This window comes from Polyodon spathula, chromosome 8, assembly GCF_017654505.1.
Source record: "Polyodon spathula isolate WHYD16114869_AA chromosome 8, ASM1765450v1, whole genome shotgun sequence".
In the NCBI taxonomy this organism is placed as follows: Eukaryota; Metazoa; Chordata; class Actinopteri; order Acipenseriformes; family Polyodontidae; genus Polyodon; species Polyodon spathula.
Window position 1 is genome coordinate 24185300 of NC_054541.1, and position 26793 is coordinate 24212092.

The 26793-nt window shown below is 36.9% G+C and overlaps 1 protein-coding gene across 2 annotated transcripts in view; it reads right to left on the reverse strand.

Moving 5' to 3' along the window:
* Positions 1-1131: 1131 nt before the first annotated feature.
* LOC121319634 (EF-hand calcium-binding domain-containing protein 6-like) overlaps positions 1132-26793 on the reverse strand; it is a 31591-nt gene continuing 5929 nt past the window's right edge. For both annotated transcript variants that reach the window (XM_041257246.1, XM_041257245.1), the window contains exons 6-31: positions 22523-22659; positions 22303-22415; positions 22041-22156; positions 19988-20136; positions 19759-19869; positions 19462-19582; positions 19187-19357; positions 18616-18696; positions 16344-16504; positions 15196-15363; positions 14924-15095; positions 12277-12391; positions 11295-11428; positions 10024-10259; positions 9469-9568; positions 8466-8584; positions 7768-7995; positions 7513-7668; positions 6626-6818; positions 5862-6053; positions 5404-5631; positions 5075-5293; positions 4636-4816; positions 3900-4084; positions 3373-3522; positions 1132-1546 (exon numbers count right to left, since the gene is read on the reverse strand). In XM_041257246.1, the coding sequence (XP_041113180.1) occupies positions 1424-1546; positions 3373-3522; positions 3900-4084; positions 4636-4816; positions 5075-5293; positions 5404-5631; positions 5862-6053; positions 6626-6818; positions 7513-7668; positions 7768-7995; positions 8466-8584; positions 9469-9568; positions 10024-10259; positions 11295-11428; positions 12277-12391; positions 14924-15095; positions 15196-15363; positions 16344-16504; positions 18616-18696; positions 19187-19357; positions 19462-19582; positions 19759-19869; positions 19988-20136; positions 22041-22156; positions 22303-22415; positions 22523-22659 (4059 nt within the window). In that variant the 3' untranslated portion in view covers positions 1132-1423. The remainder of the gene's footprint in view (positions 1547-3372; positions 3523-3899; positions 4085-4635; positions 4817-5074; positions 5294-5403; positions 5632-5861; positions 6054-6625; positions 6819-7512; positions 7669-7767; positions 7996-8465; positions 8585-9468; positions 9569-10023; positions 10260-11294; positions 11429-12276; positions 12392-14923; positions 15096-15195; positions 15364-16343; positions 16505-18615; positions 18697-19186; positions 19358-19461; positions 19583-19758; positions 19870-19987; positions 20137-22040; positions 22157-22302; positions 22416-22522; positions 22660-26793) is intronic.

The window sequence follows — 26793 nt, forward strand, 5'->3', positions numbered from 1 at the left end:
TGAGACGCAGAGAAAGAACATACTTGAAGTATTCGTGAGTGTTTGTTTTTCGTGTTGTTAGTAATTGTCTTGTTTGTAACACTAGATGGCTAAACACGAATCCGGAGCTGTCACCAAGGGCCAGCACAAAACCGGATCAACACTGCAGTACAGTCAGGACTAACATTGTCATCACCATTTGTTCACCACTATAGCACGTATTATATTGTACTGCACCACAAGCACTGAGAGTACTCATTTTGGACTTTGTGACTGTGTGTGTGTCTAATTGTGTGCTAAGTACTGTGCTTATTATTTATGGAACTGCAACCCAGTTTCTCACTGCGCAATACACATTGGTGTGTATTGCAAAACTCTTTATTTACTGGCTGGTCATCAGACTCTTGGATTATAAACCTTATAGAACAACCCATTTCACCCGTACTTTGTTGTCTGTTTGTTCTTTGGATTACTGCACCGCACCTGCTATATACCTGCTACTAATTATCTCTTTGCCACAGTCCTCCATCTTCCATATACAGTATCGATACCTCCTCTTTCCATGTCTGCTGAAATTAATCCATTGGTCAAAATACTTGCATGGACATCCCTTAGTAAAAATACTCAATGGTGCTAGAATTTGTGAATGTACACGCAGGGGTCTCCAACCTCGGTCCTGGAGACCTACTGGGTCTTCTGGTTTTCATTTCCACCGAGCTCTCAGTTACTTAATTGCACCAGTCATTGGCTTAATTAATCAAGATTAACAAGTGTTCCAGATCTTTAGCCACTGATGATGTAAAGACACCTATAAATCCTGCAGGATAGGGGCTCTCCAGGACCAGGGTTAGAGAACAGTATGTCACAGCACTGACCTTTATTGGCTGACCAATTGAAGTATATGTACTGTGAACCACTGCCTAAAATGTATTAAATGTAATTCTGCACATGGCAAACGTAGCTCATGTGAACATTTTTTTTACTTGTTTATTGTGAGAATATTTTGTGAATGTAAGACATGGTTCCCCACTTTTTCATGGTACTGACACCTGCATGTGTTGGCGGATGGCAAGTGTTATTACATCAGATTTTGTAGATGATCTAAGCAATTAGAAGAAACAATTGAAAAAGGTGATGCATTAGAAATTTCACTACACTCATTTATTTAGATAAAATAAAATTATTATTCAGCAGTAATTATTGTGGCATTTAAGCACAGTTTGGTTGTTTAAATAATCAAATACACAATGAAATTTAAAATTTGACAAAATTACAGGAATGCAACACAGCACAACAGCCTTTTATTCAATACTTCTTTCTATTGTCTGTAAATACCATTGCATTTTTTTCAAACATAAAATTATGTTAATTTAATTAAAGAAAATATCACTATATCATTGTGTCAAATTTATAAAAAAAATAAATCTCAATTAAGCTGCAGTCCTCATCTCAAAAATGCTCTTAAGAAATCATTGTAGGATATTTTGCCATTCAATTTCTTGTCATAGAATGCAGCAAGGTGGAAAAAGTCTTCTTCTGACAGGTTCACACTGAACTTTCTTAGTACCTGAAAAAAAATAGAGAGAAAGAAAGATGACTGCTGTAAGCTCATCATTAAATTAATAAGCAATCCAGTTGAAACAATCTAGTTATTTTATTGTGTTGCCAGACGTGAACACCCCCATATCAGGAAATTGTTCTTACAGTGACTCTCAAAAGTATTCACCCCCCTTGGACTTTTCCAGATTTTATTGTGTTACAACATGGAATCAAAATGGATTTAATTAGGAGTTTTTGCCACTGATCAATACAAAAAGTCCATAATGTCAAAGTGAAAAATAAAATCTACAAACAGAAAACAATTGATTGCATAAGTATTCACCCCCTTGAGTCAATATTTGGTAGAGGCACCTTTGGCAGCAATTACAGCCATGAGTCTATTTGGATAAGTCTCTACCACTTTTTCCATATATTCTCAATTGGATTGAGGTCCGGGCTTTGACTGGGGCACTCCAGGACATTGACCACTCCAGCCACTCCAGTGTGGCTTTAGCTATATGTTTGGGGTCATTGTCCTGCTGGAAGATTAATCTTCTCCCAAGTGCCAGGTATCTTGCAGACTTCAGCAGGTTTTCCTCCAGGATTTCTCTGTACTTTGCTGCATCCATTTTGCCCTCTATCTTCACAAGCTTTCCAGGCCCTGACGAAGAGAATCATCCCCATAGCATGATGCTGCCACCATCATGCTTCACGGTAGGGATGGTGTTCTCAGGATGATGTGCGGTGTTAGGCTTGCGCCAAATATAGCACTTAGCGTTGAGGCCAAAAAGCTCTATTTTGGTCTCATCAGACCGTAGAATCTTCTCCCACTTAGTCTCAGAGTCTCTCACATGCCTTCTGGCAAACTCTAGCTGAGATTTGATGTGAATTTTTTCAACAATGGCTTTCTTTTTGCCCTCCTCCCATAAAGGCCAGTTTTGTGGACCTCCTGAGCTATTGTTGCCATATGCACAGTGTCTCCCAGCTCAGCTGTGGGAGACTGTAACTCCTTTAGAGTTGCCATAGGCCACTTGGTGGCATCCCTGACTAGTGCTCTTCTCGCCCGGATACTCAGTTTTTGAGGATGGCCTGTTCTAGACAGATTCACAGTTGTGCCATATTCTCTCCATTTCTTAATAATGGACTTTATTGTGCTCCGGGAGATATTCAATTCCTTGGAAATGTTCTTATATCCTACCCCTGATTGGTGCTTTTGAAGAACCTTATTCTGGCTTTGCTTTGAATGTTCCTTTGTCTTCATTATGTAGTTTTTGTTAGGAAATGTACTAACCAACAGTGGGACCTCCCAGAGACAGGTGTATTTAACCTGAAATCATGTGAAACACCTTAATTGCACACAGGTGGACTCCATTCAACTAATTATGTGACTTCTAAAGACAATTGGTTGCACCAAAGCTTATTTAGGTGTGTCATAACAAAGGGGGTGACTACTTATGCAATCAATTATTTTCTGTTTTATATTTGTAATTAATTTAGAACAATTTGTAGATTTTTCACTTTGACATTATGGATTTTTTTTTTTTGTGTTGATCAGTGGAATAGACTCCTAATTAAATCCATTTTGATTCCATGTTGTAACCCAATAAAATGTGGAAAAGTCCAAGGGGGGGTGAATACTTTTGAGAGCCACTGTAAATCTGAAACTAATCTGTATTTATTTGAAGATGTACAAAGAAAACAATGTTTCATGAGAAAGTGCTAGTATTTATAGCAACACCTCACAAGATGCCTGCTCACAGTCAGAATGAAGGGGCTGCATGTGGGAACTTTAAATAGAGTCCTTAGGGTTTGCTGTTGTTGATATTCTGCACATAGTGAAATATTTTGTTGTACCTGCCGGAAGTCGCGCACAGAGATGTAGCCACTCACTCCTTCATCAAAGGCTTTAAAATGACGTCTCATTGGTTTCCAGCACTGTAGGACCTGCCCTTGGATTGTAAGCATGGCATCCACAAGCTGGCTACTTTGATTCCCAGGGCTCATCTTAAATAATAATCACAAGTATCGTTGTCATTTATGAGCCAGCAAGAGCAGCAAGAATGTTAGAAAAGTCACACAATATTTTGCTAAGGAGCTGAAGTTTATCCAGGAAGGCTCTCTTTTGTGATTGTTTTTACTGCATTTTTTTTTTTTAAATATATAACAACATCACGATAGCATGGTACTACAGCCAACAATTCTTATATGAAAATTAATTAATACATAACACATAGAATTCTTAATTTGCCTGAAAGTCATCATGTTTCACCTTCTTCAAGGCAGTACAGTGAAGTACATTTACCTTGACAATAGTACTGTAACACACTGCTGCCCATGTTATGACCTTATTATTGAACAGTTTTAGTTGTTAATTTCCATACCGCTATACGGGGCTGGGAAACCTTCATCCTCTGAAGCAGGCTGCCATCTTGTGGTTTCAGTGTGAGTACAAAATGATGGAGAAAATCAGGGTAGGAGAACTTGCCATTGTTTTTAACGTTGTACTTCAAAGCCAGCTGTTCAAACTCATCCTGAGTCATCTTTGTCTCAAACTTTTCCATTACAGCTGTTACAATAATAATAATAAAGTAAATTAATACAATTGAATAACTTCAGAGCCAAGAGATGACATGGAACAAAGGATGTCAGCATATTGCTGAGTTTATTCCTATATTACATACTCCGAAACAGCAAAACTGCTAAAATTAGACAAACACAAAAATCATCAATTTTCCTAACATGTATTTGTTTCAGTTCCTTGTTGTTTAAGAAAACAAGTCCTTAAAATATTCCTTAAAAAGTTCTGTGACTAAGGCCTTGCGTGCTATTGTAAAGTGATTGGGTCATTACTTGAAGTATCAAAATATGTTAATTATCTTGAAAGCCAATATGCTTTTGAAAGAATGTAAGGGTTTCCAATTCTCATTAAGAGACTTCTTTACCTGACCTCCCATACCTTAGGGGAGGTTGCAACCCGCTTAGTACCAATCAGTTTACTTATACCAATTATTAATTAACCAGGATGAGAACCCATTGATGTACATCTTATTACCAGGGGGTCCCTGGATTACTAACCTCAATTTTCATCTATACTACACCCTGGTTAGAGAATCCTACCTAAGAAATCAGAGACACTGATTTCACCTCGTCCTTCAGCATCCCTCTCTCTACATTGCTTGTGAATCTTCTTCCAGGACTGGCACACTTGTCTCTTCACTTTATGCTCAATGGACTCACAGTTCAGCAATGGTGTTGCACGTCCACCTGCTGTGAATGGACGATTTACCTGCACCATGGACTAGAACATAAAAAACAATCAGCTGACTTAGTATGCAGTTATATCATAATGACACATATTACATAGTGTTTTGTTTTTTGTTTTTATTAAAAAAACATAGCATACTGCTGGTTGAAATTTCTACAAAGAAGCCATTTTTTTCTCAAAGAATTTAGGCATGGTGTAAAAATTTGATTGTAGCCCTTGCTCTGTTGTCTTACACAATAAGACTTTTTAACAAGAGTTCTAAAAGTCCTGATGTTTTAACCTGGTCCTGACCTTTGAGCGACTGAGGACAGAGGAAGCTGTTTCTGGGCGTCTACAGAGAGAGGTGGATCTCTCCAGTCCTGCTGAAGCAGGAGGAGATTTGAAGGAACTTCCTGTTACTGGTGGGCTCTGAGGCTTTTCACATGGATCGCCACTGAACTTCTTCAGAAACTTATGGTACTCCAGATTTCCGTAATCATTGACTGCCATTCTATTCCAGAGGTCCTCAAACTGAATATGAAAAATTGATGTACTATCAGTGAGATTTTCTTTTCTGTTTATTTTTAAATAACCAAAAACTCAGACCCTTGTACTTCTGTATAAAATAATTTCTTACATACCTGCTCATCTGTTAAGCGCATAAAATACTGGTTTGAAATCTTCCTGAAGTCCCCTTTAGAAATGACATCAATGTGTGCATAGTCAATATCTTTGATTTCCTTGGTGATTGTTTCGAGGCGTGAAGAGACCACCTCATGTATACGGGTCAAGATGTCCGTCATAGACAAGGTCTTTGCTGTTAAAGGTTTGCTGGCCTTCTGTACTTTTTCCTGCCATTCACTTGTACCCTGGAAAAAGAGTCATCATTTTAATATTTAAGTGCCCTATTAACTGATGATTGTATATTACACTCAAACATGCCACACTACAAGGCCAAGTAAGACACCACTATTTCTACATCATTGGGGTATTTTTGTAGAATAATACTGTTTTTCAGTACTTGTAACATTAAACAAACTGCTGGAGAACTTGTGGCTGGCACAGTCATAAAAGACCACTGGGCCAGTACTGTTCTCACCTCATGGTTTAGAAAACTATAGCTTTGCATGAAATCAATCCAGTCCACTGTGTTGTCTTTGTTCACTTTTATTTTGCTCAGCAGGTAAGTGAACAGTGGGTCTGACAACCTAAAACAAAAACTGTCCAGGACCCTTCGGAACTCCTCCTGCTTGAGCGCCCCGCTTTTCTTCTTATCAAAGGCAGCAAAAGCCTGGGATAGAATAGGACAGTTACATTGCAGTTGTAGTTACAACATATGGTAATTTATAATGCAGTCTAATAACACATTGATAACATATTCACTGAGTTTATTGTTAATATGCTATATCCTAAACAGCTTCACACAAGCTTACAATTAACCAAACTGGAAATAAAAGAACGTTGAAAGACTTTCTTGGAAACTATAATGTTGTATTTCAAGTATAAATTTGAGTTATTTTTTATTCAATGAGGATATAATGGAGGTCGCTGTACCTATAGATGTTCATTGAATTGATGAAACCCAACTTTCTCTGTAGGTCATAGGCCAGCTAAAGTGCTGTTGTCAACATTAAGCAAATTGTTGTTGTTTTTAACAGTGGTGTTGGCTTTATGTTTCCTGACCGGCTTTATCTGATATGCTTTCTTATAGATAAATATTTCTTTAAGGGTTCTCACTTTAACATAACATTTATTTTACTTCAACATACATGTATATCTCTATTCACTGTATTGTTTTTAGTTTTTTTTTCTTTCATATGATTCTCAGAAATTGTTATTGTGACTAAGGAAAAACAAATCCACCTTTTGCAGACTGTCGAATGAAGTTGTGACTTTTTTCTTGATGTCTTCTAAAGCCTTGTGGTGAGTAAGTATCTCGCTTTCCACTTCAGCAGTTGGCACCTGTGTGGACCCATACATAGAAGCCCTGCCATCATCAATCACTCTCAGGAAGTCGAAATAAGCCAGCTTGCTGTCATGCGTCCTGATGCCAAGCCTGAGGAATAAATTGAAAAAAGGACCTGATTGAAAAACCTGCTTTAATAAAGAGATGATAAACCGCTAGACTTCCAAACCTTGTGTGCTTTGCAGTAAGAATGTGTTAATTATTAACAAAATGTATGTCTGCCTTTTCTTGACCTACGTGAAAATGATTTCTGAAGACCGGTTCCTATAGTAAAGTACGAGTTTAAAACATGCACAACAGATGATGATGGAAATGAAGACTACACTGTCCCTGTCTGCACAAAATCTGATCTTGGGGTCTATGACGCATGCAGATAATACATCCCAATTTTCAGTTTCAATGTAAAAAAATAATTGGTAGTAATTTAAAAGATTTAAAATAAAACATTCCTTACATCATGTATATAAAATTAATTTGAAGTAAAGATCAATCCATGATATTCTACACTTGCACATAGTAATGAAACGAAGGTTTAAGTGTTTAATATACAATAATCATTACTTAGTTTCCATTTCAAATACATTTAATAGTCAATACGCTATAGTGCTCATTGTAATTTCCTCCCCCTACCCCCAGTTATTCTCCATTATTGAATTCTATATTTAAGGGTAAATCCAGTCCCTAAAGTATTGCATTTCTTCTACCTTCCTGCAGCTCACTGGATTTGTGGTCGTGAATGCCAAAAACCTAAAGATAAAAAATAAAAAGAAACAGTTGATAGTACCTGTCAAGGAGATGTGTGAACTGGTCTTCACGCAAGTCATAGCTGTATTCCTGCAGTACCCTGTAGAAATCTTGTACTGTTACATAGCCATCCTTGTTTTTGTCCAACTTGGTAAAAGCTTTACTGAAATCTTGGAAGTTGTCTCTGAATTTATCTCTGCAGAAAGGAAAGGCACATTATTAATGACAATAACAATGTGTCTTTAGTAAGGACCACACTCTTAAATATGTATAATTTGTACGAGTTTCCACTTACTTGAGCTCTTGTTCAATCTGTGCTGTTTGTAGTGCCCTGGTTTGGTTTATCTGCATATCTTCAATTCCATTGTGCTTCTGTTGCTGTTTGATATTGTGCTCCAACAAGGTTCTGTTGTGTTCCTCTGGAATCTGAAAGCTGGGGCCATTGTCTGCTGGGGCTAGCTCTACCCCTAACTTCTCAAGGAATTCAGAATGAGTGATGTAGCCTTTCCCTTTAATATCATATCTTAATATAATACAACAAAATCAGTACATACAAGGATTATTGGTATTTGTTTCAGGTTTTTGACAGATCCTACTAAGAATGTATAGTACTGACTGGATTTTAGAAATATTCACTGGGAACAGTGTTCTCTCTGCTAAATTAATATAATCCCTTTCCAATAATTATCAACTTAAAAATCTAATGGGTTAGAAATAACCTACACAAAAACCTGTACCTGCTCCGGTCCCTCAACTTTCACCACTTTATAGTTAGGGCCATAAATACGAAACACTTTAAATTATATTTTCTTGATTGCAGGTATTGATAACATTTTCAGGACACATTGTATGGTTACCACATTTTTTTAAATGAACACATTTAAAATAAATAAATAAATACATTTCTAGATAGCAAGAAAACACTGGTAAACACCCTGATTACCTTGGTTAAGTGTAAAACCCCCCCCAAAAAAAAACAATAAATAAACTCACCTCGACCAGAGTTTGTCAAATTCCTTGGATGTGATGGGCATGATAAATTGATATAGAATATCCCTCAAATTCTTTTTATAGATGATGCCATGACCAGCCTCATCAAATTCACGACAAGCCTGCAGTGGTTTGGGCAAAGACAATCAAACAGCATAAAAATGGTATATGGCAGTTGTGAAATTATTAATATTTTCTTTTATACAGTAATTATCCAAGCAGAAAACTATAACTTTCATATGATAATCATACTTGTTATTAGTATATGGATGAAAAAAACAGGGGTTTGAGATCTGTCCTTTAAATCACTACAGGAAAACAAAACAAAACAAGTGCTCTATTTTTTCAGTCCCATACCACATCATGGATTGTTATTGCTCTTACCTGTTTGACAATGTGGGCAATAATCCTTACACTATCAGTGCACTAGGGCGGCCATTTTGTGTAAAAAGTTGTCACAATGTTAACAACGAAAATGAAAATTATAGGTATGTTATTTAAACAGTTGTAGCAACACGTGGAGATGTGTAATGCTATATGTTTCTGAACCCCACACTTAATCATGAAGTGCTTTTGTTTAAGATTGTTTGTTAAACTACCATAAACAGTGTATGTTGGTCTACTATCTGTGTCATATTAATTAGTGGTTAATGTTTACTACAATAATTATCTGCAATTATTTCTCACATTACATCCAAAACGTCGATAGGAGGCTGGGAGCATATGATAAAACTTTGGTTTCGATTGGTTCAAAATCAAGGTAGTTTTCATGTTCACACGGTATAGTGTGACAGACAGACGGACAGGATTAGCGTATAAGGGGCCCCATTTCTTGAACGAGGACCTTAAAAATGAATCAGTACCAGAACTTATCTCACTGAGTTACGCTGTAAAGACATCAATCAGTGCATCATTTAAGTACAACTTTATTTATTTTTTTTATTATTTGCAAAATAGAATCTAATTTTCATGCGCAATACATCAGTACTAAATAAATACATCTTACCTTTGCCATATCGTGCCATCTGGTTTCTACTTTGGTAATTAGGTAGTTGTGAGCGTGCTCACAGGCTAGCTCTTCACTTGGAGGCTGGATTGACTTTGGCCTTTAAACAAAAATGAAACATTAGAAGTACAGCAAACACAATAGAAGAAAAAAATAAATACAGTATTCACTATGCAAGTGTAACAGGTAGTGGTTCCAAGTGAGTATCTTAGCCTCCGGAACAGCTGTTTTCAGGCTCATAATCCATTACCTTATGACATACATGGCTCAATAGTATCTGTCTCTGTGATGCATCAAAAAAAATAACTCTTTTTAATACATGATTTTCAGCATTACTGGTGCATGTATATACCATACCATGCACTTGTCATGTACTGCTGGCAAACACTGGGTGAGAGAGAATGACGTTTAGCACCCTTTTCACATATAGTTGTTGACAAATCCCCAGGACAGCCATACAATTTGAAATTGTCAACTTAGATTATTTTTTTTCTTTATGCAACAAGATTTTTATTTTAGTATTAGAATTGCAATATTGTTTGAATATCCGGTAACCTGTGCCTTGAATGAATCCATGGATGCGCCTCTGGCATGTCCTTGACCTGAAACATGTCAAAGAATTCGGGGTAATTTAAGGTGGAGGCGGGTCCCAGCCCCAGTATACCCAACATGCGCATAAACTCCTTCTGTTTAATGATTAACATGAAGCTATCAACGAGCTCCCGTAGGTCATGCATGGTGATGATTCCATCTCTGTTTCTGTCAGCTTTGTAAAAAGCACAGTAGAGATCCTATTGAAAGAAAGAAAAAAATGAAAACCTCAATTTACTGCTAACCCCTCTGTAGCCATAAAGAGTTGTATAGATAGGGTTACTATTTCACTGAGTCATCCAGAAATCTGATAAGTTGTTTTAGTTGCTTACTTCTGCACATATTTTTCATACTGTTTAAAGTTTAAATTACATTTCATGAAAGAGACTTTAGTAATCATAACGCAACCGTATTGTTACCTGTAAATTAAGGTACCACAGTTCTCAACAAAACAAAGTTCACAAAATTCAAATATTCACACTATATCGAAGTATCAAAATTATTTTACCATCTTGTAAAAATATGACCAACATTTTGTTTATAACTGTGAAAACAAAGGACTCAATTTAAGAGTGTAATAAAATATGTTTTATGTTTGATTTCCATATTACCGTATTACAAATATTAAACTTTATGTCCACATTACAAACCAAACCAAAACATATCTGTAATTGAAGCTTGCGACACAAAAACAACACTATTACACATTACAGGAAAAACACTATCTCATATCTTTAAGTTATCATGGCCTTTCAGAAATATGTCTGTATTCTTTAAGAATTCCCAAGAACGAATAAAGAGCTTGGTAAAATGACCTTCTCATATGCTGGTTAAATGTTAAATGAACTTCCATCCTCATGATACCATGGGTTGTTTAAAAAATCTAAAAGTTAATTATTGCAATTGTTTATGTAAATAAGTGGTTAGTATTGTGATAGGTAACATAGACACACACACACACACACGTATATCCGAAACATACTTTGTATTTATGTTGTACTTTGTGCACCTTTACTATTACTTTAAAAATGCATATATTTTATTCTAGTGTACATTGCATTTAATCTATATGAATATATTAAACAAATAAATAAATAAAGTAACTGCTACAACTCACTTGTGTCATGCTTGTTTGATTGTGTTAGAACTGTTTCATTCTTTGAAAAAATCCCTTTGCCGATAATGCACTATATCCTAATGCATGCCTCTTTGCTACTTCTGTTTGTATTCCTTACCGTGAAGTCTTCATGCAGTTTTTTCACAAACTGAATGAGGCACTGTTCAGCTGACATAAAGTGAGTCTTGATTCCATTAACGTGACGACTGGAGGTGTGCTGTAGCGCTGCACCGGGGCTGCCGACTCGGTGATCTGAAACAAACCGAACGAGAAGGAAAAGTTAGTTCAGTACAAACAGTACACAGACAGTCAATACACAAAGTCAGTCTCGCAAAAGATGAATAAGCTGCAGTGGATAGCCATTGAGACCTCAAACTTCAAACTCACATTTCAGAAAATGGCTTCATGCTTTATTCTGAATTTTTGATGTCTACGGAGCACAATGGAATAGTACATTAATAATAATGGAATAGGGCAATAGAATTTCACATGGGATCCGGTTTTCAAAAGATGCTTATACTTCCAGTGCAACAATCTATCTGACTCTACTACCAGGCTATCAATTAGATGAGTGGTTCTCAAACTAGGGGGCGCAGACTGTATCATGGGGGCATTAGATTATTTTATTTAAATTACAGCACACATCTTAACCTATACCGTATAATGGGCAAAGATTTTATTTTGGCTTTATTGGCAGTATATACACATAGTACCACAGACAGGAGGAAGGGGGTTGAGGTCCAAAAAGTTTGAGAACCACTGAATTAGATCACACAGTGGGCTACAGACATGTACACAGCACTGTATGCCAAAAATATTTATTGGTAAAAAATTTTTATTTATTCCTTGTGCAGAAATGTATTGATTTATTACATGTTCAACACAGAATTGTGTGACTCAGTGCAGTACTTTTCAAAGATGTTCGTCCAAAGCTTCTTTCAGGTTTCAGAAGTCTACTCTGCAGTTTTATCCCTAAATGTAACTGCTGTTAATGTTGATAAACTGTTGTTCATAAATAAGAGAGAACTCGTTTTCTGTAAGTGTAATAATAACCAATACTCTTGTATTAAATGTGTATCATAAAAGTGACCAATTCTTACCTTCAAATTTCATCAAAAAATCAAAGTAAGATATTTCTCCTTGCTTAAATCCTAGTTTATCTGTGAGAATCTGGAATTGTTCATCATCCGTGATCAGTCCAAAGTCATCCAGTACCTTTGGGTCAAAGTACATAGAGGTACATCTTTTTAAAGTGTATTTTCTTATTTCAATGTCATGTCATGTGTCATAGAAACACACAGTTAAGGAGTAGCTTATTATGTTTCAAACATCCCAGGGCGGGTTAAGTAGTGCTGATCAAACATTCATTGACTTCAAGATCTGTTGTTTAGTTGTATCTGCCTTTCCTTTTCATTTCCTTGTTCCTAGTCCAGCGATTATAGATCTATATTAAAGACTGTGCACTAGATTATGCTAATAAAGGGAGAGATCATTGGCTGATTAACATATATGTAGCATTTGTAAGCATTTAACTGATTTATACAGTATTATATATATATATGTAAGTCTACACCCCCTTGAACTTTTTTCACATTTTGTTGTCAGTGCCTCAGAGTTTCATGCATTTAAATGAGAATTTTTTTTCCACTTATTTACACAAAGTTAAGGGGGAAAAAAGTTTTTATTGAGAATAAAAATATATATATATATATATATATATATATATATATATATATATATATATATATATATATATATTGAAAATAAAATACAAAACTAAAAAATTATAATTGGATAAGTCTCCACCACCCTGAGTTAATACTTGAGGGAAACACCTTTGGCAGCAATTACAGCTGTGAGTCTGTTGGGATAGGTCTCTACCAACTTTGCACACCTAGATTTGGCAATATTTGACCATTCTTCTTTACAAAACTGTTCAAGTTCTGTCAAGTTCCTTGGGGAGTGCTGATGGACAGCAATCTTCAAGTCATGCCTCAAATTTTTGATTGGATTTAGGTTGGGGCTCTGACTGGGCCACTCAAGGTCATTTTTTTTTTGTTCCTTAGCCATTCCAGTGTAGCTTTGGCTGTGTGCTTTGGGAGTGCTTGGGATATTGTTGTCACATGCACACTTTGACCAGTCTTGGCCATAAGAGCCTGCAGCTCTTGCAAAGTAGCCATTGGCCTCTTGGTAACCTCTCTGGTCAGTCTCCTTCTTGTTCGGTCATCCAGTTTGGAGGGACGGCCTGATCTAGTCAGGGTTTTGGTGGTGCCATACACCTTCCACTTCTTAATAATCTTGTTCGGTCATCCAGTTTGGAGGGACGGCCTGATCTAGTCAGGGTTTTGGTGGTGCCATACACCTTCCACTTCTTAATAATCGCCTTGACCGTGCTCCAAGGGATATTCAAGGCCTTTGATATTTTTTTATACCCACCCCTGATCTGTGCCTTTCAACAACTTTGTCCCGGAGTTCTTTTGAAGGCGCCTTGGTGCTCATGGTTGAGTCTTTGCTTTGAAATACACTGCACAGCAGAGGGAACCTACAGGACCGCTGAATTTATGATGAAATCATGTGAGTCACTGCAGTTTAACACAGGTGGAGGCCATTTAACTTGGTTTGTGATTTTGAAGGCGATTGGTTACACCTGAGCTAATTTAGGATTGCTATTACAAGGGGGGTGGACACTTATCCAACCATGCTATTTCAGTTTTTATTTTTTATTAATTTTCTCCAAATTTCTAGAATTTTTTTTTTCTCTTGGAAGTTGTGGGGTAAGATGTGTAGATAAATGAAAAATATATATTTTTTTAATGCATTTTAATTCCAGGCTATAAGACAACAAAAGGTGAAAATTTTGAAAGGGGGTGTAGACTTTCTATAGGCACTGTACACACACACACACACACACACACACATATATATATTGTGATGATGTGTATGTACCAAACGTCAATTTGGAGGCTTTTGGACCCTGGGGCTAGCCACACACATTGTATGATGACGAATGTAACAATTGCTTAATTGTATAGTTAAGGTAACAATTGCTTAATTGTGTATTTAATGGGCAAATGCTGATCAGATGTGAGTGATCAAGTTGGGGTTAAAAAGGTTTTCAGTTGGTGTGTTCAGGGGAGAGGGTTGAAACGGAGAGCGAGGAAAGAAACTGATCGGTGGAAAGGTGTGTCGAAACAAAGGTACGAGTTCTGACAAAAGTGCTTGAATGTGATTTGGTTTAGGTGATTTATGGAATTGATTTAAACAGGGGAACAGGCTTACCCTGCCCTGCATTAGATAGAACTACTATTAACCAGTTTAATTAGCGCCTAAAGAAGGGCTAGGTTTTGTTTTATGTTTTTGTTTGTTTATAACTTCTGTTTGCTAATAAACGTACGCCACGGCGTTTACAGAGCACTTCCATTGCGTCGTGTAATAATTAAAGAAACAGACACCTGTTTGAAAGAACAACGTGGACTCCGGCTGAAAAGGTCAGAGCACATCACAATATGTACTGTATAAAACAGTGGATTGCTTTTATGTAAAGTGCTCTGTATTGCATTTAACTGTATTGTATGAAACTGAAAGACAATTACAACTGAAACAGGCTACATATAAAAAAAATGAGCAATGGCATAAATAATATTTGCAAACTTCACAGAAAGAGGAACTGATAATATATCCTTTGAAGATGTGTATTGCAGCTATATAATTCCACATTACAAACAACAACAAATGTAAAATGGTCACCTTCTTAAAATGTTTTTTGGTCATTTTTCCATTAGGTTGGTAGCAACATGCCAGGAAACTTCCCCTGATGGTTGCATCCCTCGGGGCCATCTTCTCTTTCAGTTTCAATAAGAGCTCCTCAACTGTCACCTTCTTCGTATGGTGATTTGCTTCACTGTCGATTTTTTTTAACCTAAGAAATATATAAATATGTATCAGGGGTTTTTGACCTATCAGTACTGTGCTACCCAGGTATACTGGTAACAATAACAAAAGGATCTTGTTTCTCTTACCTGTCAGTAAGATCAGCTTGCCTCATTTCTTCTCTTTGGTGACTTGCCTCAAACACCCGTGTACTGCCACCTGTCAGGACTTCTGGTGGCACTACAATGCCTAAGTTGCCCAGAAACTGCCTATAAAACACTCCACTAGTTAGGGAGTCTTTACAGGACTGGCACAGTCTGTGAAAAAACAAAACATTTTGCACAAAGCCATTCCTTATCCTCAATTGTATTAGGAAGTTCGTTATTTGACGTACCCTAGGTTATTCAAAAGGTCTCCTAACAACGTACACAGTATCAACAGTACCCGTACCTCTTATACTCATGACCTTTGGAGACAAACTGTATTTTGTTAAAACCACAAAAGGAATAATATAGAGACACTGTGGAAATTATATCAAAAAGTTGAGATTGAATTCCACCATCATAACTACAACAATAGGGTTTGGGCTCGTACTATGCAGAACAAGACTGGGGAACCCAGTAATTGTGAAGGCTTGCTTATTAATAGTTGTCTGAGACATGAAACTATTGTGGTACACTTAAGTGAGGTAAACTCACAAGATACACTTAGGAATCCTAAATAAGCCACTTGAATGTTTTTTTCTACTAGTTTTCTAAGAAAAATATACACATTAAATAATATGTATTGATAACTAAGGGTCATTCACATGACATACTGACTTGGATTTTAAATGAAATCAATCGGTTTATTTCTTTATCCTTAACTTAAAAGTGAAGTTTTATTTTTATTTTATTATAGTATCGCTAAACTACAGTACAGGTTTTCCTGCATTTGATCACAAAAACACTAACACAAACAGTTCATCTGAACTCTGCTTGCACTGAATGCAGTGTCTATAGTAAGACCAATCACCTCTGCACTACTGTCCACATTGTCCAGCCGCAGGCATTAATAATGTATTCTGAAACAACATGGACTGGACAGAAGGGGCATTTATCTACTGCACAGCCATATATTTCAGTCCCCAGGGTTGCTTTTATAACATGTTTGACTGTATTTTAAAAAACAGTGTGACAGACACAAGCAGTACACACACACAATGCTTCACAGGCTGCTTTGTTCAATACAGTATTGACAAAGATACATGAAAAGTAGCAACACATAAAGGGGAATAAATAAAGAAAAAAAACCTCACTTATTAAAATGGTCGTCAGAGACAGGAAAGGCGTATGTGTGTAGGATTCTCCTGAGTGTCTCCTGGCTGACAGTTCCTCTTTCTGTTGGATCATGACACTTTAGATCTTTTTGAATCTCTGTCCAGTGGTCAGTGATTTTATTGTACAAGATTCCTTCCACCTGAATTTAAACATTAAAAACAGTTTATATAACACTATACAATGCTCTAGAGCCAATTGGAGAACATTAAGCTGCAAAACAGCATAAAACTGACCTAAACCATGTGAATATATCCTCAACAATGGAGTTATACTGCTGACCATGTAATTACTACAATGTAATTATGCTACAGCCCTGGTTAAAACTTGCGTGATAGTTGAATGTATTGCATGTTCTCGCGCTCAGTTCAACCACAGCAAATCTCGATTGTATTACTAAAATTCCATACCCCTGCCTGTGACTGCGCTGGACAAGCTGCTACTGCGCTCACTTCTGTCCTTTAAAACCACAGACAGAAGGAACCATACATGTTAAAATACTACGTGTTACATAAATAAATAAAACCAAGAACTATGTTTATTCTCCCAATAACAAGAGACTGCTGATATTTGGAGTGGCTTCATTCAACAGCTTGGACTGACAAATACCGGTTGTGTAAGCAAATTATCCCAATACCCCAATAGGGTTGGATGATAATGACATTTTCAGCTACGATTATCGTCTGTAAATGACCACGATAATCGCGATTTATCGGCTAAATAAATAAAACATAAAACTTTTTTTAGTAATTTATCAAATGCCACTGCCAGTCTAAGTCACTGAATTTAGAAGAAAAAAAAACTAACCAGTATATGCACCACATTTTTAAATATGTGGTAGGTGCCCAGAACAAACGTGAGTATAAAAATACACCTATTGTAATAAACATTTTGTATATTATTTTATAATTTTAATGGATATATATTATATATATATATATATATATATATATATATATATATATATATATATATATATATATACACACACATACACACATACACACACAAGCACACAAGCTTATTTTTCCCTGAGTGCATAGGATGCAGTATAGTACTTGTGTCTTCACTGTAGTTTAAAATAAAGAAGCTACAGAAGCAACAAAGTTGTTTAGGCTATGTTACAAGTGTGCCAATGGTTGTTTTTGTTTTGCATTTGGCTGTTTTGTTTTCATAATTACATTTAATTTACATTTAAAAAAATTCTGTCAAAAATGTTTAATATTCAAAAATTTAATTTTTCTACAGTAATTTTACAGTTAGCTACCGTATTTGTTTTTATTTAACAAACAACAATATTGGTGTTTTTATGTTAGAAAACCAGTCATGCTTTGCCAGTGTATTATCAAAATGAAACCATGAAGTAAAGTTAAAAGCCTAAGTATACTGTTTAAAATCATTACTTCCCAGTGTACACAGAGCTCACACAGATCATGTGCCTCACTCAGTGCTGCTTACTACTCAATGCAGAGCCGCTTCCTGTTTCACTGGGTCATGGACAATAATAATGATTATCGATAATATTTTATCAATGCGATAAATTTATCACTGCAAAATAATTTACTGTGATTATTGATATTATCGATTATTGTTCCAACCCTATCCCCTAACAAATGCAACTATCATGTCGATTGTAGATCGCAGTTAGCATCTCACTAACATTTTTTTGTTTTTGTTTTTTTTAAGCAAAAACAAGTCAATGAGCCCGGACTCAAACATCAAGTTCAGCTCACACAATACATTTTACTAATAAACAGACTTGTAGATAACCTTTTGTTTGGACTGAACTATGATTGTTTATATGCAACTCAACTATAAAATATATAGGATATTTGGAGATATAAGTATTGACAGTGGGCTTATTTGCCAGATTTTGCTTTAAGATTTCTAGGTCAATACTCCAAATAGTACCTTGAAATAAGGAGAAGATACATGTTTTTGGACAGGGGCTTGTATCTTAATTATTTTATAACAAATATAAAAAAGACAGGTGGTTACAAAGGAAACCATTGCTAGACTTGCCAATTACACATACAGCATTAAAGACTTGGATTTCAGTTACCCAGACAGTGGTTTACCTAATACAGTTTTATCAATTAGCCCTTATTATTAAATAAAAACATGGCAGGTGATCTGGGAAAGAATACTGTGTTATTTTATTTAAATAGCTTTTCTTGAAGTACCTTTAAGTTATTCTGAGCATATTTTGTTATACTTCAAGAAACAAGGCTGTTTGTGTTAATGTTCACTTACAGTCTCCCATGTCAATATAGCAGCGGGCAGCTCTTTGATTTGCTTTTTTTCATTGTGTCTATTCAGACACTTGTGGCCCTCCTATTCAGAAAGACAAATAAACACATCACTGCCATTCTTTTAACTAAATGCCTTGTGCCACATGGGTCTTATATTTTTTACCACTTGTTCATTCCAATACCAAAAAGAGAAAGCATCCCAGTCACCAAATATCGAGCTACAGAAATAGCATATACCAGTAAGAGAAAATCACTTCAAATCGAAAAAAAAAAATAGTAAATAAAAATGTAATTATTTTTAAATTGATTCAAAAAAGGATTTCACCTCAACAGGTATATTTTACTATATGTTTTAACTGAGTTTGTATCATTACTGTGATATCTATGGTAAAAAAAAAAAAAAAAAAAATGCTAAGAAATTGGTGATGGTGAGGCAGCCATCTACCGAGTGAGATGGGATGGATTCAGCTGTGTTAGAAAAAAAGGAAAAGTAAGCAAAATTTACAACATTTAAAGTCTAATGTTCCCCTATTTGCATCACACCAACAATGAACAAGAGAAGAACATCTCACCAGAGACTCTTTCGATTCAAACAGGTCCAGGAAGCGATTATAATTTATGACATCAGTGTCCTCTGGATCCAGCAAAGCCATAAGCTCCTCAAACTGTTCACTGGTCATTCGAAATGTTAAACTGTCCAAAATCTGACGCAACTCCAACCAAGTGACATTCCCATTGCGGTCCTAAAAAACAGATTGACGATGTCCTCTTACTGCTGAATGTAGATAGCAAAAGGTATACAAGTATGTGAGCTTAGATCTTAGAATAATATTCAACTGTTTCTTACATCATCAAACACGAGAAAGGCCTTCCTCAGAGAGGTGTGAGCAGTCTGGATGTGTCGTTGGAGCTTCAGAAGAATATTCTCTGAAGAAAACTGTTCATCGGCACCTTGGATTGGACTCTCCCTTTTATAAAGGGAAATGGAATTAAAGGGTTATTCAAACATTATTTTATTCATGCTCATTTATTGAATTTGAAACAATAGTGTTTCGTTACTGGATAAAAATATATGTTTACTGTATATATATAAGCACACACAACAGACAATTACAACAGACGGACAGTCAGATAGTTATCTCACCTGTGATTTGATCTAACTGGAGTTGTCTGGTCATTTTCAGGAGCTACAGGGTCTTTGAATTTAGCAAGAAATTGCTCCCATGCAATTTTACCAGTGGCTTTGAACCCAAACCTAAGTCAAAAACAAAAAAAATAATTGCTTTGGTGTTTGAAAACAACAAGTTAATGTTACTAAACCTGGTGTGTTGCAAGTGTTTTATTTGTGTGTGTGAGTGTGTGTTTTTTTTTACCGATTCATCAGTCCCTTGAAGGTGGCATCATTCATGGAAATCACAAATTTACTGAGGATGCACTTCAGATCTTCAAAGGAGACAAACCCACTCTGGGTATCATCAAAAGCTTGCAAGGCTTTCAGAACATTCTGTTTGTTTAAGCACATCTGTAATTCCAGAGATAAAAAAACAACAGTTTAATAAGCTAGATCAACTGTGAGGAAATACTGGTTTTCTACAGGGATTTTATGTGGGTTGTGAGAGAGTGATCATTTTTGGAAATTAGCAAGAGCACAGGGATTCAACTAGGACATTTATTTTACCTAGATATATTCTGAAATGTAGCCTGTGCACTTCTGCTAACATTTCCATCAGTCCTATACTGCATGTAATGTTCCTCAGTTAAATAAACATTCCCTGTCTCTTCCTAAATCAATACATTTATCTAGTATTTAAAATTATGGAATTGTCTTATGCAAACTGAAAAAACAAAACATTACCATGTAATTGCATTTAATGGAAGTGACTTCCTGAAATGCAGAACCAGTTCAGTGGTGTAATTCAGTTTTTATATGTGGGGAGCTTAAGTTCGATCTTTTATTCACCCAGTGACACCTAGCTGTTTTACTATTCCCTTTCACACACTCAGAAAGAGTTTCAAGTTGTATTTAGAGTCATTTTGTGCATTCAATAAAGCAAAAGAGAAGTTACAAATTTGTAAATCTTTGACACAATACAAAAAAGAAAAGGGGAACAAAATGAAGAGTGGTATAGGGGTACTTTTATATATCTTTAGGGGTATATTCTCAAAGCAATTGACTGATTGACCTGTTAATCTTTACAAAACTAAAACCAAATTAAAAATGTAATCTTTAAAGCACTCTCAATTAAATTTCTTGTTTGGTAACATTAACATAGAAGACTAGTAGTGGATCATCTTTCAACACGTCTTCTTTATCTTGTTTTTGTATTTATAAAGTTTTTAATAATCCACAGTAGACCCCAGCCCTGTTTAGCTTAGCTTCAGAGATCTAACAAGGATATGATAGTGATAGTGATAGTGAGATGGTATGGCTGTAGGACATATTAATTAAAACCCCAATTTAAAATAAAGTGAAACACAAATTATGGAAAATGTGCTTCAATCCTGACTTCAGAAAGAGAATATCATCATATGCTTCTTTATAAAATATAATTATTTTGCTGCTTGGCAGGAAAAAAAGGCTTGTAAAACTCTGGTACAGGTTAACCAAATGTTAATGATGTTATTTGAAATATGTGCATTTACTTTGTCAGCATTATAATAAGGTATTTATCTAACCTGGGGCAAACTAGAAGAATTGCATGCCTGGTATATTAAGAGCCAGTGGGAACTCGACAATGCAATGTCTTTTGCTTAATCTCAGCACTGATCAGTAAACCCAGTGCAATAACACACTATGTTAACTGCCTCTATTCTTCTTTGCCAGTTCAATCTGTTTTCTTTGATATTGCTTTCCTAACCTCTGATGCCTTTTTTTCTTTCATGGGATCAAGATAAGGTCTTTTGAAGGATGTTCAAGTCAAACCCTTGACCCTCATGGCAGTTCAACTGTTACTTTTTTGTGCAGATGAAATTTAAATGGAAGATTAATGTTCCTCTTTTCTGAACTTTCCCAAACTGTATGTCACATATGTCATCACTTCCAAATGCAGAAACTAAATCATAAAAGAACATCACTGCATATGACTTGCTTTTTAGCAGCAAACAAGAGTGAGCTAAAGACTATAGTGGTCATCTCTCAAAGTCAAATTCCAGCTGCAAATAAACTGTAGGACTCCACCAACACCCAAAAAGCCAAAATAACCAAAGAGTTACCAAAATGCAAGTGGATCCATGTAGATTTTGGAAAATATATTTGCTGTCCTTAATGGGTCCAGCATGTCTGGTTCCAGTCGTGATTTTAGGTATTCCACTGTATTTGTGCTGTCCCTGACAGCATATGTGACTATAAACATGATATAGTACAGTACAGCCTACTTCATACTTAGACTGTTTTTTCTTGCATAACATTAAAAAAAAAATGCTTACATTTTTTCGGAAAACTCTCTCAGTATCATCTAAAGCTTGTCCTTCGGCAAAAATCAGCGGGTTTGTATTTTTATGGTGTTTCTTTTGATCTTCTTGAACAGCTTTTGAATTCAGCACTGTAACCAACAAAGTTTTATTTTACATTAAAGAGGTAACATGTGGAATACATAAATGACTTACAAATATTGACATAAGGGTGCTAATTACACATATATTCTAAAAGTGCATTCTGTTAGCTGAGTCCAAAACTGTTCTTCCTTACCTAACTGTGTGCCTTCTGGGAGTGGCCTGTTGTTGATTTCAAGGCCAAGCTTCTGTAAAAATTCTGTGTAGGACAGTGTACCTCTGTTACTCACATCAAAATGAGACCAAAGCCTGTGGAAACCAATATTATTTAGAAGCACAAACAATAGTCATTTGTATGCATTTCTTTAATCAGTTTGACCTTTAGAGTGTTTCTAATAGTACTTATTTTTACTTACTTGCTAAATTCCTTATTAGTCATCTGGAAACAATAGCTCTCGATAACTCTCCTAAATTCATGCTTCTGAATATGTCCATCTCGGTTGTAATCAAAGAGTCGGAAGGCCCTTACTGTGTTTTTTAAGTTCTTGGACACCTGTCAATTCAAATAATACATTTTTATTGTAATAATAAACAATATTGACAAGTTACTATTTACTTCAATAAAAACCAATGCATTTAATATAAAAAATAAACAAATGTTAAGACACATACTTTAATATAGTGGACAAACAACATAATTGCCTTATAGTTTATCCTACTAGTATACTTCTTGATAATGGTGCTATCATATTTAAAGTATAAACCAGCAAAATGTTAAATTAAATTTAACAACACAGTAATTGCACATGATGCAGTACTATGCAATATTATTGTATGCAGTATTGTTACAATGTAGTAAGAAACTCGTTATGTAGTGTTACAGATACACCAGGTTAGATGCTAATATGGGGGGTAGGTAGTGGTACATGTTTCTATGTTATAATGGTCTCGGACACCTAAATTTACTGCTTTGTTCCGACCTTCTGCTACAGTGGAGATGACAGCTGCTGCCAATAGAAGCTGATTAAATCAGTATGCAACATTCTACTGAGTCGCCAGGCAATCAATCAGACAGATACTAAATATATCACACACACCCTGGGGTAACGGCTTTCTTACATATTTGCAATGCAAAGATCGTTCATTTTAATTGCAGCATTATTTGAACAATTCAAGGCTGCTCTACATGAACGGTGTGTAAGCAACCTAAAATTAACTTACAGAGAATATTAGGTACACTATATTCTATTATAGTTAATGAACATTGACCCCATACCGATCAATCTTTTAAATACCACTACTCAACACCTTGTGGATTAGCATCTCATAACAAATAGCCATACCCAATTCAGTCAAAACTAAACATGACAGTTTCAAGATATGGTCTTTAATAGCTCAATGGGATAGGACAGCTAGACAAAGAAATGATGACACTGAATTTTGATGATGTCTTTCTGAAATTACAGTGATGATGTATTAACTTTCTAGTAATGCTGTCAATTAATTGCCGATAACTCAAACGATTAATAAAAAAAATAAATAATGAGTTCATTTTTTTCAAACACAGCCCAGCTAACAGTGCAGGACAAAAACAAGAACCTCTAATACAAGATGTTTCAACTAGGAACTCTGTATTGGAAATGATTTGTCGTCTGCTGAGAAACATACGTTACAGATGTACCAATGATACTTTTGGGATATGTCTGCTTGTCAGGTATTCGCTGAGCATTTTATATCAAAACTGCCGATAGGCCCTTCCGTGGAGTGACGTCCTCAGTCCCGCCTCACCAAGTTAATAAATAGTCACTGTGCGGACTGTGCGGACCTATGAAATTAAGTTGGTAGAACCTGGGCTTGACCTCGGGGCCGTTCACAATGACAAACGAAGAGCTGGTCAAACTGATGCAGCGCTCTTGTTCTATCTACATAGCATCTCAATGCCCGAACCGGACAGAGGGAATTTAATCTCCTATCTGACTTCTCTAAGAAGGGAGGGGAATGGAAAGCTTCTAGTTCCACTGACTGATTCAAGTGAAATACTGTAACCACCATAGGGAGAAAAGCAGGGTTTGTGCGCTATGTGGGCTACTGCTCCTTCCTGGGACTGGGAACAAATCAGCCAGTCGTCCAGGCAATTCATCACCCTAAGGAGCTAAGGAGAGGCCAAATGGCAGCACAGAGAACTGGAAGAGCGGGGATATTTCCTGTGCGCTGGACGGATAGGAAAGTGAAAATACACGTCCTTCAGGTCCACAGTTGTAAACCAGTCGCCCGGTCGGACAGACTGGAGGATGTGGCGATGTGTGATCATCTGGAACCTTCTCTCGCTCAAGAACCCGTTGAAGTGTCTCAAGTCTAGGATGGGGCGAAGGCCGTCGTCCTTTTTTGGCACCAAGAAATACCTCAAGTAGAACCCCTCTCTTCGAGAGGTGCGTTCTCCGAGACAGATGGCTTATTGTGTTTCTACCTCTCGTTTGAGGGCCAAAACCTGGAGAGGGTCGTTCACGGATGTGACCATGATCACTCGAAAGGGAGAAGGTCCCTGGTGGAATTGCAGTGCGTATCTGGTGTGTACAGTGGCGATAACCAGGAGTCTGAGGTGCAATCGCTCCAGTAGTGCAGATGGTGTTGTGCGAACGGGTGGGTCTGGGGCCTGGGATCCCGAGACTGACGACAGCTCTCCTAGGCTGACTGTAAGGTTCTCGTCTGAGAAAAGCACCATTCTTTTTTGCAGGGTGCTCTCTTTGGACCCGATGCAAAAAGAGCAGAATGACCTGTCTGCCAAGGCAGCAGAGGCATGCTCAACGCCCAGGCACCTCACACACAAGGTGTGTTTGTCCTGTTGAGGCAATTTCCGCCTGCAGCATGTGCACGGATTGAAATTTGATATTTCAATCATGGTGTTTAGCTCTGGAGCATCAACAGCGCCGAAGCATCAAGGCGTCAAGGCTGAGTATCACCAAGGCACCGAAAAACCCTGAGGGGATCAAGTGTGCTGGGTGAAGTGGCGCAGGTGCAGAGGTGGTGAGTCTTCGAGGGACTGAGGATGTCGAAGCACCAAGGTACCAAGGCTATGGAGCAGCAGGGGCCTGAGGGTCTTGAGGGTATAGGGGCGCAAGGCTTAGAAATCTTGAAGCATGGAAGCGCTGAGGCGTATAGTCCTTGAGGCACCAAGGGTGTCGAAGTGCTGAGGAATTAAGGTCTCGAGGTACTGAGGGTACCAAGGGTCTCTGGCTATGGAGCGCAGGGGCAGCAGGACTACCGAGGGCACAATGCGCAGAGCTCAAAGCCTCGAGGGTGTTGAAGCACCAAGGCATGTAGCTCTCGAGGCACCAAGGCTCTAGAGCACTGAGGCACGAAGCCACCAATGTCAGGAAGCGTCTGAGCACTGAGTGTCGAAGCTTTTGTGCACTGAGGGCACCGAGGGACCAAGACAATGAGGCTCTGAGGCACGTGTAAATAAATTTAGAATTAGTAGTTGTAAAGTACAATAATCAGAAACTACAATAGGTGGTGGTGGTGGTGGGGTCTTAATTATTTGCATAAATTATATTTTACACATAATTATGAGTCTTAGTAGCTTTTTTAAATTTTATTAAAAAAAATAAATAAATACTATATTGTTCTATATCTTTCCTTGCAGTATGTGACTGAGCTCCTTGGGGGAGAATTGCACATTTTTTGCTCTGTAGTTTTGTCTGCTTTGTGCCATTTATTTCGGATGATGACACAGCAAATGTTGCCTGGTTTTAAGACATTCACTGCAGAACTAACAAAACGCAAGGAAAGTACCAATATCTCATGGCTAAAGATCACGACAGCACTCGACCAAAGATTTAACAATCTGAAGTGCCTTCTAAGATCTGAGCGGGGCGAGGTGTGGAATTTAATTGGTACTTTGTTGTCAGAAATCAATGTGCAGCCTGTTGCGCAAACTACAGAACCTGCACCACCTAAAAAGAAGATGAACCTCCTGTTGGTGGTATCTAACTGAGATGATGAAGATGAAGAAATGTCAATCAGCACTGCTTCAGATCGTTATAAAGTAGAACCCAGCATAAAAATGTCAGCTGGAATGGTGGTCGAAGCATGCAGGGGCCCATGAGAGTTTAGTACATCTGGCATGTAAACACCTGCTACAGCGGTGCCATGGGAACGGCTTTTCTCGCTTTCAGGTAACATTGTACAGGAACGGGCAGAATTATCCCCAGAAAACGTAAACAGGCTTGTCTGTCTCAGCAACTGGCTCAGTAGAAAGAAACAGGACTGAATTAACTGGCAGGTGGTAGTGCCCTATTAAAAATTTTTTGAGAGCAGCTATGTAAAGCCTACCAATTTTCCATTATAGTGCAGACTTTCACACAACTCCTTCAAAGCGAACAGTTCATTCTCATTAGTGCTTAATGGGCTTTTTTCTTCTTTTTTTTTAAACAGCTGGTATTTACTTTAAAAGATCTAGTTTTAATGCGTGTATTGTGGAGTAGCATTTTTTCAATAATTCTCAGTTGTTTACATTAGGTGCAAGCAAAAGTTGGCAATGTAAATTGTGATTGCACTGTATAAAGTTAATTTGGGGAAAAAAACTAAACACATTTATAATGAAAAGTATATTGAGCCTTGTATACTTTGTATTCTGTATCATTACTGAAAAACAATATATTTGAAGAGATGAAAAACATCCAAGTTA